This window comes from Lepisosteus oculatus, chromosome 6 (genome assembly GCF_040954835.1).
Source record: "Lepisosteus oculatus isolate fLepOcu1 chromosome 6, fLepOcu1.hap2, whole genome shotgun sequence".
Lineage (NCBI taxonomy): Eukaryota > Metazoa > Chordata > Actinopteri > Semionotiformes > Lepisosteidae > Lepisosteus > Lepisosteus oculatus.
This window is the reverse complement of record NC_090701.1, coordinates 9,605,296-9,622,719: the sequence shown is the minus strand read 5'-3', so window position 1 is coordinate 9,622,719 and position 17,424 is coordinate 9,605,296. Positions and strand designations below refer to the sequence as shown.

General features: G+C 35.0%; 1 protein-coding gene across 1 annotated transcript; it reads right to left on the bottom strand.

The window, feature by feature from the left end:
* Positions 1 to 860: 860 nt before the first annotated feature.
* Positions 861 to 15,851, bottom strand: tmem71 (transmembrane protein 71). Its single transcript, XM_015354942.2, has 11 exons — positions 15,720 to 15,851; positions 11,399 to 11,514; positions 10,280 to 10,325; positions 9,520 to 9,732; positions 7,557 to 7,726; positions 6,448 to 6,627; positions 5,302 to 5,371; positions 5,124 to 5,185; positions 4,966 to 5,021; positions 4,731 to 4,769; positions 861 to 2,892 (listed from the first exon to the last, which is right to left on the bottom strand). Exons 2-10 carry the CDS (start codon positions 11,427 to 11,429, stop codon positions 4,746 to 4,748), a joined length of 852 nt encoding a protein of 283 aa, XP_015210428.2. The 5' UTR covers positions 11,430 to 11,514; positions 15,720 to 15,851; the 3' UTR covers positions 861 to 2,892; positions 4,731 to 4,745.
* Positions 15,852 to 17,424: the final 1,573 nt, after the last annotated feature.

Below are 17,424 nucleotides of genomic sequence, written 5' to 3'. Positions count from 1 at the left end.
TGTGTCATGTTGAGACATCTGTATATTTGCATATACTGTATATACCCCTGTTTGTTGTATTTTCCCTTTTTGTATTTAAATACATTTTTTAAAAATGAATTAAACTTTTTTTGTCTTTCAGTTTAATACATCCATTTCCCAATCCACATCCGGCTGACCCCAGTGTTTATTCTTTTTTAGCACACTGCTTAATTAATTACTTAATTGGGCTTTTACTGAACTGATAATTATATCGGAGTTAGAGGTGTTGTCTGTTTTGAGCTACTAAACTGCTGTTCATGGGCACCTCCAGTTTCTGACCCACAAAACACTACTCACCAAACAACATTAACAGTAAATTCTGCTGAAGCGAATGTCTGGATCTCCTGCTACAGGTGAATTCAGTAATATCCAGGTACAAAAAAGGGAGAATTTACAATACGTGTTGTGGCAGCCTCAGTACTAAATGAGTCATGTTAAACGTGTGCAATTTGCTGGGAACTAAGTGATCCAAAAATCTTATCTAATTGTTCTGAGAAAGAAGTCGGGTTATCTTCAACAACATGGTTGTTCTAGCCTTTCACTGCCCTTTGTGTAAATAAGTGTCTCCTTTTCTGTCTAAAATGTAAAGTGAACATCTCTCTAGTGTCCATGTTTGTTCCATGGTTTGTGTTTTAGTTTAGAATCTGAACATGTTTATTGGGTTGGCTTTCTGTAAACAGCACCTTTAAGGATTTTTGGGATTTACTTGAATCAGGTGTCTTTCTAGGTTTAGAAATTGGTATTGATTCTGAAACTGGGCCTCAAGAGGTGAACGATACAGTAGGATGTGTACTCAAATCATGTGCTGTCTTTGAAATATAAAACAATAACAATGCACATTTTATTAAACAACGCACATTTTAGTCTTTATTAAAAATACCTCTCAGTTATTTCCACTCATACATGGGCATTGTATACAGCTTACATTTTTTATGGGAATTTTAGAATTTCTAACAGTAGAAACAAGAAAAAAAAAGGCTGTTAACATTCCTTAAAAAAACATCACTACAGATTAGCATTTAAAAAAGACATACTTTATACCAGCACATTCAGGAAAGCAATGCAGATACTTTGCACTTCCCTGCTAATATAATGTCTCCTTGTATACATTTACAGTAGGCAGCATGCTCTAAGAAGGGTCTTTTCAGGAACCATTATAATGGACCGGTCATGTATAAAATAAAAAAAGAAAATTACCTAGGGTGAACCAGCAACTGCCCAGAATAAGTGAAAATCAGAAATTTCAGGAAAAATACCAAATGTAAACCCCACATAAATACAGTACAAAGTAGATAATTCTACATGAAACATTAGCTGCAACCCTGAATAAATCTACAAGACGTTCCAGAAAGGCATTATTATGAAGGAATCTTGAATAATGTATCTACTACTGCATGTTCACTACCCCCAGGGTTTATACATTCAATAAAAGCAGTATTCCTCTTCCAATGATATCCTATTTTACAGTAGGTTATCAAAAATAACATGTGCACAGTTTGTAAAATGCAGAGCCTGTGTGCTCAGATAAACACTTTAAGGGTAAATGAAGTTAAATGTCAGCAAAAACAGAAAAAGTTTTTTTGTTCTTAGAAGTATGTATTACTGTAAAAAAGAGAACTTCAATAAAAATAAGTCCCATTTAAGGCTATGATGAGAACAATAACAGGATTTTTATTAGGATGATTTACTGTATAACACTGCACTTCATTTTTACAATGAACCCTCATCATGGGTCTTCTTAAACCCATTAACTGAACAAGGAGAGAGCAAACTCTCTAACACTAAGAGCTGCATACTAACATCTCTATACAGTCGAGAGCCACAAGATAAAACACATTCGTCACAAATCACAAAAATATTTTAAATTCTTTGCAACTGTTTTTTTAAATTCCTATTATTTTCTAATACTGTAAATTATTTAATATGTATATAGAAAGTTCTATTTAAAAATAATTTTGAGTTGTTCTAAATGACACATTTTTCAATATCTTTTCAATATTTGTCAACATTTTTCAAAATGACAGATACACCATTTCAATATCTACAGTAGATACTGTATTTATCCAAGTGAAAATAAACATTTTCGATTCAAATAAAGCCTGAACAGGATAATTAACATCATCGATTTACTGGGATGACCTTTTTTTCCAAATCGACTCATACAGTAGGTACCCATTCACAGAGCAAGGCTTTTAAGCGATATACCAATCTGGGCCAATTAATGTGCTCAAGCAAAATTCAGCAGTTCCTTACCTGGTATTCGAACCCACAACCTTACAGTTATGAGTCTAAGAATCTAACTACTACTCAACTGCTGCCCATTACTTTGATTTCTGGGTCAAACAGTAGCCATCACTTAGTTCTGAATTCAGAGCAATACTGCCAAAATTATTTTTTTTAGGACATAGATTCTGTACTTAGAATGAATAGAATAATGTTGTGCTTTCAATTATTGTATTGTTTTTCTATAGAAAAATAAATTAAGGAGGAACCTCAACTGTTCACTAGTTACATAAATATAAAGATTCAGTTACTTAATAGCATTTTATATGATCAACTTTTCGGTCTCTCCTTTACAAAAATAAAATTCTTTACAATCATGCTCAAAATGATCTAATTTCCTTAATTTTCAATAATTAGATTACTGCTTTCAACCACAAGGAAAACATTAGCTAACATCTGACACCTTCTGTGCTGGGCTAATTTTACACATTTGTTCTGTAAATAGTACAAGAGAAAGTAGAAAATAACTTTTTTAGCTTTTGCACAGTATAAACCAAATTAACCATATTAAGATAAGTTTTGTAACTCTGTAGAAAGGAAGGCCTTCACTCATCAGATAGCACATATTTAGAAAAACACCTTTAAGGCCTGCAGAAAGAGAAAGAAACAAATTCAAGTGAGGAAATGTTATCAATTTTATAAAAACTAACAAAAAAGATAACTGCTTATCTTTTAGTTTTCTAACTGCTTATAACATTTGCAAGTGGGAACATACGAGTGGACATCTATAGGTCAGTGGAAAAGTACAGCTCATGTCTTAAATATTGTAAAAAGGGAAGTAGAATGTCGTTTTTCAAATGTAAGCAATAACGAAAATCTCAATAAGGAGGTGTTTTCCGTTATCCAAGCTTGACTAAGAACTAATGGTTTTAGGGATTAGGTAATCTATGTTAAAGGTACAATAGGAAGTTTGTCTGTTACTGTGTATAAAAAGCGCTGAGCAACATCTTACGGAGAGACTAGCTTTTACAAGCTGATCTCCCGTATGCATACGAATAAACAGCTCTTTTTTTACCAACACCCGGACTCTGACATTTTAATGTTTCTACACGAGTAAACAGATTTGCATTTATATTGATCCGGTGAAAGAGTTCTGAAGGTTTTTGATAGGATTCATAAGACTTATGACCAACTGAACTGGTTGTTCATTAATGAAAGAAGAAGCTGCAAAAAGCTTGTTTTAGAACTTAATTTTTAAGTACCTTAGAATTGTTTTCCTGTTTTAAGTACTGCTTTAATTTTACTAAAGCCTAGTTCGAGTACATTGTTACGTCCCCGTGCAGGTCCGTGTGCTTTTGTTTTCTTCCGCACTTTCCGTTTACAGGTATTCTGTTTTTCATTGGCTCATCATTCATCTGTTTCCACATTCGTGATGTCATCCCCGCATTGCTCCGGGCCAATCAGCAACAAGACCTCAGGTTCAAATACCGAAGAGGTTCCGACCTCGAGGTCTTCGGCTCAACTTTGAACGCTCATTGCTCGCCCTTCCGCTTGTTTTGCTAGTTTAGTTTTTGTGTTATTTGTGCTTGTATTACCTTGCTCGTTGCTTCTTACTTGTTCTCATTGTACCCCATTCCTTGCTTTTGTATCCTATATTCGCGTATTACCCCTTTTCCACCATTGTGCAATTTGCTCACTCGTGTTGTGTTTAACTGTGAGCTTACTGTAAGTGTTTAAGTGTTGTACACTCGGGGAAAAGGTAATAGGTAAAATCGTCGGGTATACATTTCACTCGTAGGGTTGTTTTCTGTCTAGGCACTAGGTTAGGGGCGTGTGCCACTTGTGCGTTTTGAATCTGGTAGTCAGGGTAGGGAAGTTAGGTGCGTGAGGACGCAGAAGACCTTTTATTTGTGTTTTGGTTTGACCTCTCCGTGTTGGCTAGATCTGTTTGGTTTTGTTATTTTCTTTCTTTTGGCACCGCTCGTGTTTTTTTGTTCTCCGAGACCCAAATATTAATATATCACTGCTATTGGACTATTCCCCTGAAGGTGTCACAGTATATAATATTAAATTGATATTCCTATATAGGCTCATTAAGGTTTCTATAGTGCAAGATACAAGGAAGAGAACAGAAGCATCAGCATCACTTTATATGAGGGATGACATCAGTAAAGTTATAACGCTTTCAACATTTTAATTGTAATCTAAATAACCAGACAATTTAAATATTTTCTTAATGAGCTATTTAAAATTATTTTTGTGAATTTTCACTTTATGTCTACATCTGTCTCATTGATTTTTTTTAAATGATATAAACATTTTTTTTAGAAGTAAGCTACTTACTAGCTCTGGAGATGTTCACTTTACAAAAGTGTTTTTTCAATTGGATGCAGATAAAAAAAACAGGAGCATTACAATCAGGTGAAGCAATTCTGACAGATCAATTTTAATATAGACTAAAATAAAGACTTAATTTAAAATCTTACCATTTTTAATTTTGTCTATTCATTTCTTGATGTGATATCCTGTAAAATAATATTGTAGCAGCGTTACATAATGTTGCAACCAATTCAGGAGCAAATTATTTTCAGTTTTCTTTGTTACACTATAAATAGGAAGTTGAAGGCATTATATTCATAAGACACACAAAACACCTTTTAAACTAGATGTAACTTTTCTGTCTAGAAAGTCTAAAAAAGTCCACTGGAAACATGGACTTACTTCTGTTTTTGTATTCCATGGTCGTACAGGTTTTCCAAAGGAAGATTTTGTAAGAACTGGAAAAAAAGTGCAGAACATTTAATGCAATTCTAAACGAATGCTGTCTATACTATACTGTATGTGTACAGTATATAGAGTAAAAAGAAGCTGACACTTACAGAATGAAGTGAAAATCAGCATGGAGGTAACCGATGCAATTACTAGTATGGCCAACAACCACCTAAAAAAGAATATATATCCATATCACTTCCTCACATTGACTGCACAGATTTAACATAACCAGATTTTCTTGGCTTCAAACCAATTCAGTTATCATGAAACACAGAAAAAGTGTACCTGGAAAATACTGTTACACAGAAGCACACAGCGAGGATAAGGAGAAAGATGACTCTTGAAATAGTAGAATCTGAAACAAGAAGTGCAAAAGCTTTTAGTATAGTACGCACATTCTCCATTTCTCCACCAAATACTATTTAGACTATAGACTATTTAGAATGGAAATTCCACTTCAATCTGTAAAGAGTGATTTTAGTGTCCCTGGAGAGCTCTGTAAAAGGCCATCATTTTGGCCCAGAGCCAATTTTCATGTTGACACTATTCCAGAACCATAAAATCAGTTGAGAAACAAAAAATAAAACATGTAATATACCAAATTCCAGTTTAGAATGTACTATGTCATTATATGGAAATCATAAACGTCAACATCATGCAATACTTACCATCAAATTCAAAACTCAGTCCTCTCCATATAGTCTTGAGTCAGAAAGACTGTCTTAATACTAGAAGATACACTAGTACTGAGGCACTGTGGTGCATCATCTGTGGACAACTAAACAACTAAGCTGTATAGAAACACCAGCTTTGAACTGAGAGAGACAGGACAAATGCAGTCTCAGTAATCGATGGAAGGCAGTAATCTCTACTGATCACATGTAGATGTGATGCATCAAAATATAACCTCACCTTCCACTAGAGAAGGCAATTGCTCAGCATACTACATTGAGAGAAGTGAGCTATGAGATTAATGTGTTTTTAGGAACATTTTTAGATAATTAGTGTAAGTACTGTAAGTAAGGGATTAGATTCTGTAAGTCTATTTGATCGCTTTCTTAGTTCAATGATTTCTGTAGACATATTACCATGAATGCATTGTAAAATTGTAACTACAGTCCTTTGATGTAACACCCTTTCATATTGTACCTCTGTGAATCAACTGAATGCTATGGGTTCACTGAATTACTGTACAAATAAAACAAGCTATCGGTTTGTCAATTTCAATGACTTTTTACTGTTTGGAAATTGAACTGGGTAAATTAAACTCAGATGACATTTATGTTAGTAAAAAAAACCCACATCATTATTGCTTAGTTATTAATCTAGATGGAAAATCTTTGGACAGTCAAACTAAGAAAAGGCTAAGAGTGTCTAGAGTTAGCAGTCTGAAAGATCAGTTTATACTCAAGTACATGAGACTCTATTCACCTGATTGCTTGGTCTCCTTATAGTAGCACCCTCTGGGAGCAAATGGGGGTGAAGCAGAAAGGTCCAGGAAACCTCCCAGGGACTGTCTGAACTGTTCATGAGAGAAACAGGCCTCGGTGTGAAGCTCTGAAGGCTGGTCTTCAACTGGCCAGGCTTTGTTACCTGGAAGCACGCTGTCATCTGCAGTGAAGGACACATGTCTGGTCATGCTGTGTCATGGCAGGCTGATGGTCTAGGTCAATGCAGGGAATCCTAGTGCTTCATAAAGTAAGCTATTGGATCTTTGTGACATCATTAGAGCCTCCCTATGGAAGTTTTAGTTTCTACGCATTTACAGTACAATAAGATCTGCTAAAAAACTGTCTACCTCGGTCACTTTAATAACATGACAACACCAAAGCTATAACCCAAAGCTCACAATCCATCCCAACATGGTCACTTTTCATTCTAAGAAGGTAAGAATTCTCCCTTAAAAAGGAAAGTTTGTTATTTACATAATGCTACTCATTTATATATTATATTCCATAAATGCCAATATGTTTTACTCCATGTGTTGTTGTTTTAATACCCACACAAACATACTGCACAGAGATTACATCAATATCTAATAAGAATGTTAATATTATTTTTGGAAGCCGTGTGACTGCTAATGTGCTGCTCAGAACCAATTTAGAACAATTGAGATTATGATTATCATAGCTGAAAGGGCAGCTCATTTGATGATGGTCTTATAGAATTAGACAATCTGACTGACATATCCTTCCTGTTACAAAAGGTTTTCTCCCTGCCTTTCTTTCTGTACTGCCTAGTTATCACTTTGTTTTTTATGTATACTGTACTATAAATGGTAAATTGGATTTAAAAATAGGATATTAAGGTAAATACACTATTAAACACACAAGTAATATTTAAACAAAATGGGGCTAAATAACATTTAGCCCTCAGTCCAAGAAAAAGACAACTGCTTCCACTAACCATTTGTGCCCATTGAATAAAAAAGGATAGACTGTACACCTGTAGTTTTCAAGGATAAAGAGTTTCGTTTTATACTACTCCATTGGCAGTTCTCCCTGAAAATGTACAATGAATATTGATTCTGTCTTGCTCACCATAGGCGGAGCTGCTGTCCAAGTCGGAGTTCCTCTCAATCCAGGAGGATTCTGCCAGTGGGGAATGCACATCCCCAAAAATGCTGCTGTCTAGCCAGGAACCACAGGACTCGCTCAGGTTAAAAAGACTCGCCAGGGACCTGTGGGACTTCCTCCTGCGCCGAAAAATTCTGAGGAGGCACGAGAAAAACCAAAATTGAGAGCTACAATTGAGCTCAATTCAAATCAATCAAATGTGTATTTCAGTGGGTCTAGTTATTGCTCTATAATCAAAGTTGTGAATAAGAATAAAATAATAAAAATGTACCAGATGATCCCTGAACCCAGTAATTGTTCATCTTTATAATGTGCCTGCATATCAGTCATGGGTTTTTATATCTATTTAATAAATTCTGTACTTTATAATTACCACACCCCCAATTTGTAACAGTCTAATATTTGTGATCTTCATCAGGTATAACAATATTGCTGACAGTAAGGGGAGGTCAATGATTGATGATGGTAATGTAAATTCTCCCAGAAGCTTTTCTCATTACTGTATAACATGCATACAAAAGTATTTTAAACTTACTCTAAACAGGTTTGTTTTTTTTTCCAGTTTCATTTGGTAATTTTCCATGGGTAAAACCCTGGTCTTGCAATATCTGTCGTTTCCCTTCAGGTTTTTACCCATGGGAAATTACCAAATGAAAACGGAAATAATTCCAGTAATATTCTAGCTATATATAAAAGTGTGAATAAAGTTTCTAAACTTTAGGTACTTCTTCATATCATAGGACACATTTCCCTATACTATGAGCACAAATTAAAATGTTTTCTATTCATAAAACAAACATTTTATTATGCAAGAAGAAAAGGCAAAATAAATCTATGCCCATTACACAGTATCATTAATAGTTAAGGGCTTACATAAAGTAAAACAAAAATCAACCATCCTTTAAAAAAATCTTCTTTGCTATTATAAAGGCTATAGTTAGAGCCAAACTGAAAGTCCAATATGCCTCTTGCATGAAGGTTTCAGACCATTTCTTCATGGTAGGGTTTGTTTGACCTTGTTAAACAAAAGAGTCATCATATACTACTAGATTTACAGATGGGGTATGGCAAAGCTGTGATTTGAATTAGGCCTGAGTATTTGCTCCATCCATCCCTTTAGGACTTATTCCTGTTAAGGTTTGTGACAACCTGGAGTCCCAAAAGCACAGGGAACATGGTGATACTTCACCTTCTACAGGGCACCTGTCCATTTCAGTGCAGACATTTGAAAAATGTGAACGGAAAAAAAAACCTCACAACCTCTTTCCAGCTCTTTTACTCCAATAGAGAAGAGTAAATAAATCATTTCTACATTTCTACATTATTTTTGTTAACTGGAAATATGGAAACAACAAACTTTTTCTTAACATTTCTTAATGAATATCCACACAAAAGGAAGCTCTAATCATGCTGGACTGTGAAAGATTAATGTTTAGTAATAGACATTCATTATTGAAAATTTCCAAGTCTGAAGGCCCTCCGGTTACACATAAATTTCAGTAAATCAGAGGGGTATTAATCTTTAAAGACTTTACCAGCATAAACCATAATCTGCTCTCATTCTTCATCGGTCTTTGAGCAGAAAAATACATAAAATACTGTGTAAGTGTAAATGATTCTCCTTTCAAGGACAACTGAGCAGTATATCGTAAAACCTTACATATTAACACCATCTATTTAATTCCCTTATTAGCAGTAATATCCAGTCTCATTTGTTAATTTCTTTTACTAATATAGAATTCTGTAGTTTTACGTATCTTGTAAAGTGCTTCAATGTTTTGCTACACAAACTCAATACACAAATGTTTTGCTACACAAACTCAATACATTTTTATCTATGACCTACTGTATAAATCGCAAGGATAGCATGCAAGTGTTTAGACATGGTTGATAGTGATCAGATGAATCCCCATCATTTGTGCCATACCTGACCAGGTTCTCTTTATAGGAGACGTTGGTTTTGGAAGGGGTGAGAGAGAGGTTTCCCTCATCGTCGCACACAAAGCTGTCCTCTGTCAGGACATAGTAGCCGTTGGACAGAAGCCGAGGACTCCTTCGGCACTTGCAGGGGGACCCAGTCAGGGGGTTGACTGAGTAGCACTCATAGGAGCAGTCAGAGGACAGCAGGGACAGGCTCAGGCTGAAAGACAAGAGGAGCAGGACACAGGGCTACTGCCAACAGCACATTTTCGGAGAAACATTCTGACTTACACATGTTGGAAACAAGACTGTAACTCCAAAGGGGCCTTACTTCTATTGAACATGCAGTTTAATACTATACCTGTCTTCCAAGTGTTGTGCCATTAATACTGAGCGATTTACTATGGATATTTTGAATCTGAACATTGTTTTCACAATAACAACCTATAATAAATCTACAGCATCCAAGAAAAATGAGAATTTCTACATTTGGTTACTACAAATCCAGTTTTTTGCTTTCTGAAAATGGGACTTGCAAATTAAAGGACTGTACTACTGTATATAAGGGCCATGTTTTACTATACTTTTTCTTTTCTGAGATATTCCTCATGTTGAAAAGTGACTGTGCAAATTAAACATGGATTGGATTGAAAATATTGATTTAAATTTTTCATAAGTAGCCAGTCAGCCTCTATTATATTTGTAACACAAAAAGGTCAATTACTTTGCACTTGTTAAAAACAAACAAGACCAGCGCAGTATATTACCTATGGCATGTCTGGTCAGTAAATGGTCTCTTCCTTATCGGTGAACCTGTCAAAATAAAAACATTTTAGCTATTTCTAACAGCCATAATTTAGTAAATATCATTTAATCCATTAACTAAGTGAAATGGTAATAATTTTGGTAATGACTTGAATCACATGCACTGCCCTTAGACTACAAAGAAATAATGTAAAAATGTTTCTTTTCAGTGAAAGCCTGACATTTCATATGTCTTCTGCATATGGTGACATTTCACATGGCACACACCATAGTTATATGTCTTTGGTGTGTACACATTGATTGGTGGAAGAAGAGAGATGCCTTTTCCCTAGAATCTTAATATATATAGTATGTGATTTAGGCATAAATTAAAAAAATGTGGGACAGGGGTTCTAGTATTATTAAGGAGACATTATTGTTTTGTTGGATTTTGTAATAATAGATCAGAAAACTAATATTTCACCTCAATGACTTCATCATTTCCTTGTGTTGTTACTCAAGGGTAAGGCAGAATGTCCTGCAAGTCTGGAATATGTCCTGGAATATTGTTCAACAAGGAAGCACTTGGACTGAAAACCCTTTATTACAGTGTAGGATTTCTGTGGTTACATTTTTGTCCACATACAGTAAACCCATTATTGGTATGAAATATCGTCTGAATTTTTAGCAGGTGATTCTGCAACAGTGATTGCACAGTTCACAGCAAAGAATCCTGTATTTTGGATATACTATAAAACATATTCTGTTACATAAATAATGTTACATACTGCTTATAATTATAAATGATCAATCTAGCATTTTCTGTAACCATCCTATCTATTAATTTATTTAGATCTATAGATACTGTATCCCAGTTCTTGGGAAGTGTTTTAAAATAATTTCTAATAAACATTATTCAATGCTATGTTAATCTAAGGAAAAAAATTAAAAGCAAAGGATTTTTTGTAAAGCAATGGATCATCAAATGCATGCCACCTTAACAGTAGCATGCGTGCTTAAATTTTGATTGATTTATAGACTGAATATAAGTACATTCTTTTTTCCTGAACATAATGTTTTTTTTTAATTGATGTTATCATGTACTGTGTGGAAGATAAACAGTGTGTAATCTGAAAACATACTTGCAACTACTTTGGAAAACAGAAGAGACATCCCTGGAGGATCCCAAATGTTCCAGGGAAATCGGAAGATTAGCAACAACACGTCTTTTTTCCTTTTGCTCTTATTTTCCCAAAGCCTAAAAAAAAAACAGTAAGAAAAACATGTAGGCAAAAGCAAGATGACTTTAAAGAAAACGTCAAATTCTGAAGATATTACATTTTAGGATAGATATGAAAATTCAGCATGGGAAAAGGTGAGCAACAGCCATACGGTTCTCTCGAGATAGGAACGGATACCCAAATATGGAGCCTTCAACTCAGCTGAGAAGGGGCACTTTGAGAGAGAAGAGGTTTGAATAGAGAGCTGCTTCAGCATATATTGGCTGCAAAGGAACATGGAAGGGTTAAGTCCATGCTGAAATGTAGAAAAAAGAAACGCGATGTTTCAGCTGTTAAGGTGAATAGGTGACTACAAATACTCGGGTACAGTATGTACATTTGTGTTCTGTAATCATCCGGATGGAAGTATACAGAGGATTGAAGTAGTTCAGGTGGGTAGCTGCGTCAGCATGCGTAGGCTGAAAAGGAACAAGTAATGGGTTTATTCCATGCTGAAAAGAGAAGAAAGAAATGTGGAATAAACGTATTCAGCATGAAATAAACCTACAGTATTACTTGTTCCTCTGTACAGAGGATTGTTGTGTTAGAACCAGATTCTTGGTAATGTGTCGTGCACAAAAAAGCTGACACATTCAAAATTCAACAGTGAATATTTAAACACTAGACTTTACATAAGCCTTTCTGAGGGAAACATTTTTGATAATGATAAATGGGAAAAGTAGACTTTTCCTCTGTCTTTCATTTTATGTATTTCCTTCTCTATATATTGATCTCATCTGTTACAAGGTGGTGAAGTTACTTGGAAACAGACACATGCCTTTAAGTCCTAGAGAAGAAATGTCTAGAGAATTCAAAGCCATAAAGGCTAGACATACTCAAACACGTTATTTGAAAGACAACACACACTTTGTAATTTAAACAAGTGCATGCTTGGGAACGATAGCTTTGCATTTAGTAACAGAAACACCCCTAGGGGGTGGGGAATAATCAAAATGGTGAGCTTGTGGCTCCATATCAAAACCTTATCAAAAGTGCTTGCATTAAGGATGCAGACAAACTCTGCTATATTCAAACATCAGATTATTGCTTTATTTTTGTTTTGAATAAAGGGAATAAGGTTTCAAGTTAGATCATGAAAAAATAGGCAAATGTATATTTCTGCAAGGTTCCTGTCTACTCTGAAATAGTTGAAGCCCCATGAGATGCAGTATACACATTAAGTGATGCTGTAGAAAGAAAGCTCTAAGGAATGCTGGTTTACACATTGCTGGTTACTTTGATTTGATATGACTTCAATGCATGACTTATGAGAACTAACATAATGCACTTATTTCAACAATAACATCTGAAAAAAATTATATTCACTCGCTTTTCCACTAGGCAATCGAATGACGGACTTTTTACCTCTACTGAACGTTATTCCAATGTTTAAAATACGTTTTTAATGTAACAGAACAGGCAATCTGCTCTTTTAAAAGAATACTAATAGTCTCTAGGACCAACAAATAGGTCATATGTGTTTCTAGTCCTTTATTCCTCTGCTTAGCCATGATACAGTAAGTGCACAGTCTCTCAGGCTTGTTTTCATGCCTCAATTAATATCTGGAGCAGCTGTACATTCCTGAAAGAGGCCAGCACTTCTATAGACATCCTTTGAAAGGTTCCCAAAGACATCTTCCCTTCAAAAACAGTCTGACACCACGACACAAAAAGTAGAATGAGCTCACTTTTCCTGTTAACACATTCTTGCCCGTAGATGTTTGCGTTTTCAGTCACTTCAAGCACTGCTTCAAAATTCAAATTCTCAAACGGCAGAACTGCTGAGAGGCAAACTGAAGTAGAGTACAGAAGCAACGAGTTTATATAGTACAACACATACAATACATAAAGTATTGGTACCACATCTCATTCCTCGATTAAACGTTTTCGTAAAAAGACCATTTCTTAGGGCACCACTTCACCAATACTCCAATTTATGTAAAATATTTTTTCAATTGGTACCTTTTTCCAGTAGGTTAGATCTTTTTGATTTTTGGAAGAATAGCAGCAAGAGAAATGTGCAACACTGATAGACCTAAAAATATCACTTCATTAACTGAACTCACAACCTTCAAAATGTCAATTCTGTGTAAAAAAAAACATTGCTGTAACTGTACTTTCTCTGTCTGTTGAAAACTGACATTATTTTTGATTTCCTATTATGTATTTTTGTATCAAAGTGTCTTAGCTTGACTGCCCCTGATCAGCCAAATCAGTTTGCTCTGACTTAAATCTCCCAAATGAAAGAAAAGTATTGTACATTTACTAACCAAGCAAAACATAATATATGTTTATTTATTATGTCTGGTTAAAAATTATATTTATAGTGAGGATAATATTTGAAATAACATAATTTTATTTAACTATGGGTTATGCTTGATAACATGTTTCACTTTTTTTTTCTTTTAGATTCATTACTTACTTGCATTTTGTCATGTACTTAAATTTTCATTAATTAATGTGTTAAGCATACTATTTGTCACAGGCTTTGTGCATCTGTAAAGGGAATTGCAAAATGTTTTGCCTTTGGTTGGGACAACATTATTATTCAAAGTTGGGTGTATTTTTAAACAGCGTTATCATCTGAATAAGCGGCAAATTCCTTTTAAACTATTTCAAAGACCAGTAAAAGACAAAGACCTCAGCAATTTGGAATCCAACAGCTGATAAAGAAGCGTTCTTTGTGCTGCCTTCTAACGACTGAGGCTGTGGCTTGGATGTTCTCAGATCACGTGGTCAGATGCCTGTTTGTTTTCAAACAGTGAGAGGAGAAGGCTGTATCAGAATTAGCTGTCAAAGAGGCAGAGATCAATGTGGTTTCCTCAGGAAACAAGATGTTATCTTCCTGTCAGCTCTGTTACCAGGCAATAATGCCAATCAGACCGGCAACACATCCTTTAATTAACTTTAAATTCTGTAGCACTAAATTACAAGTTCAACTGCGAGATCTTTGCACATTGCAAATTGATTATTATATCTATTTTGCCTGTCTCCATCAATTGTTCAGGTTTAATCTAGCGCAGCCAAATTTTCCAATTGTTATCATCAAAAAGTGACGGGTATTTACATTTTTACTTGACACATTGTGCTGTAATTGTCCTGTACCTTTCCTCCAGAAGAAAAATGAAACAGGAGATGTTAAAGTACAGGCTTGTACTGTACTGTAAAGTTCTGTACAGGCTTGTCACCTACAGTGCAGGATTCAGAGTACTCTGATTCTAGTCTGCTTTCTCACTACATGACTTTTATTTCAGGTCTTATACAGTACATCTCACAGTAGTTGTGGCAAATAATGTCAGCATTATAATTGCAGAGAGCTCAACTATATACTGTATCTTATCCTCCTGGATGTACAGTATGTTTGCCATACCTTTTCCAGATTGCAGATAGTTAAGACTTAATGCTGTCACCATTGAAGACATGGGACTGTGGGGGCTAAGACATTCTGAGCTGATATGCAGTAACATGTAATCTTCGACTCACGGTTTATCCAAGACCACTTAAGATACTGCAATACATTTTTAAAATAGCAAACGATTTGTGAACAAATAATTCATTGTGGTTGTTGAAATGCATTTGAGAGAAAACTGTATCACAACTGATAAATAATACAAACTTTAGTAACAGCTTTGACCACAAATCACAAAGATTGTTCTGTGGTACGTTTGTACAGCACCGGCTTTGTACCGTATGCAGTACATTCCTAAGCAGCAGATGATGCAAGATGCTCTTATGAAATGTAACCGGCGTTTTCAACAGTGCTTTTCATGCTTTCACGCAGATCGATGTAATCAAATTCACGCAAAGACTAGATACTAAAAAACACCGGGAATGTCACTCAGAAATGTAAAACTTACGAAGATGGTCGTTTTTCACATTAAGAGATAAACCTATTTTTCACTCTCTCACCAAAACTTATATTAATGAAAACAAAAGAATACTGTTGCATTGTTTTCTTCTAAACTCGCAACTATAAAAATAAAAGTAGTGTTTAATGTCCAGAAATTACACCGATTCACAAAGTATCGCAAAGATGAAAACGTGTGATTCTCTATATACTGTAGTACAGTACTCCCCATACACAGACAACGATACTTCATTGACAGCTACAAAAAGTTTCTTCAAAGTTTTGCAAGCACAGAAAAATGGCTATAAACTTACTGCACATAAATAATTCACTTACACTTTGCTACGCTGATTCTGCGTTCACGTACAAATGTCTTCTTTATTTCGTATATTGACTTCTCCAAAATCATCGAGCTCAATGTTCTATTTGCTACCGTATAAGACTGCTGTTATTTTGTCTTCCTGCAAACCTGACCAGTTTACACCACTGTGAGCCTCTGCTCATGGTATTCCGCTGGGTCCTAATGCCATTTGAAAATGTAAAAAAAAACAAACAAACAAAAATCCAAACAATTTAAAAAATCATCAAAGTGTAGTGTTTTTTTTTTGTTATCTGTTTAATAGTGCGGTTCATCAAAGCTTACAGTGTATGGCAGGTTTACAGGTAGTGCATACTATGGGTATCTTAATTGGTATTTTATTGGTACAGTAGGTTAATAGAAACTGTAAATGAAATATAAATATATATTTTTAAAATACAACACCTCAGCTTAATGACAAATCAATGAGGTTGATGGACCTTGAAAATAAACCAATTTTTGCTCCCTCAACATATTTTCTCCAGAACTGTATGTGTGATCTACAGTACAGTATATTTGATTCAGAGCTTTGCATTGATCCTGTTGTTACCAACCAGACCTCGTTATCTGTATTATCCAAAGGATTAAACTCAGCAGGCTGTCAATGACTAAAAAGAAACATTAAACATTTTAAAAAACCTTTTGCAAATGACTGTTCCCAAAATTCATTGCTGGCTTTTTCAAATATTTCATACTCTTATTGTCAGTTACGTCAACAAAGTGTTGTTATAGAGGATCAGCTTTTTTTCCAAAGATATATGAGTATAACCTTCATAAGAAAAAAAAATATTCTGTTGATTCTATACCCCTGTGACTAGTAATTGTGATTGACAATCACAAAACATTCCTAGGAATTACAGCTTCAAAACTCAGAAGTTGCCATCTTGATAAAGTTCTTTCTTCATTGACTAGGATTAAATCAAAATTGTGGATTTCATATATATCACTTGATGTCAGCTTTCTATTTTCTAGAAGCTTTTTGCATCCAGTCAAAAATAGATATGCCTGGGTTTGGACTTACCTCAAGTATTTAACTGTGATGGATATTCATTAAAATATACGAACAACAATCTTTACCTGAAGACATTAAGCCTGGCTGAAAGGTATTATGGTTTGAATTCCAGTTAATTTCTTATTCTGCTAACATAGTTACTTGTCTTATTGGTCAAAATCAGTCATTGCTTGGGACCGTAGTCACGATTTGTCTAAATGTTCCAATCAAACAGTACAAGACCGAACACTTTGAGAATAAGGTTTGACTACCAAGCTATAAAAAATTGTATGATACATGACCACACAGCAGTAAATTACCAGACTGTAAAAGACATCCTAAATTAGAAATCGCTGGTGAAAGGATATAAACCATTTTGGCATCATTTCCTACAGGACAGTGGGTTGGAATGAAGGTAGGTACTCTTCTACCAGCTACAGTATTTCAGCACCACAGTCTGCAGTGGAAGATTGGACAGCTCATCCTAGGCTTTTCCCCCTATCTTTCACAGTTCTTGGGATGCATAATAGTGTGGCGTTACACTTCCCTGAAGATTTAACCACAACCCTACCTCCACTCCTTTTCAACTAAGCCTGAATACAGCACCTATGAAAAAGTCTGCCCTGTTATATAGTCCATTATTTTCTTATCAGACTTATCTTATGTTAAACAAGTGGCTGTTATGCATTTTA

Coding starts and splice junctions, on each gene's coding strand:
- tmem71 (XM_015354942.2), bottom strand. CDS start 11,429: ATGTCTCTTCTGTTTTCCAAAGTAGTTGCAA. Junction 10,326..11,398: donor GTTTTCCAAAGTAGTTGCAA/GTATGTTTTCAG, acceptor TTATTTTGACAG/GTTCACCGATAAGGAAGAGA. Junction 4,770..4,965: donor CATGGAATACAAAAACAGAA/GTAAGTCCATGT, acceptor ATTATTTTACAG/GATATCACATCAAGAAATGA.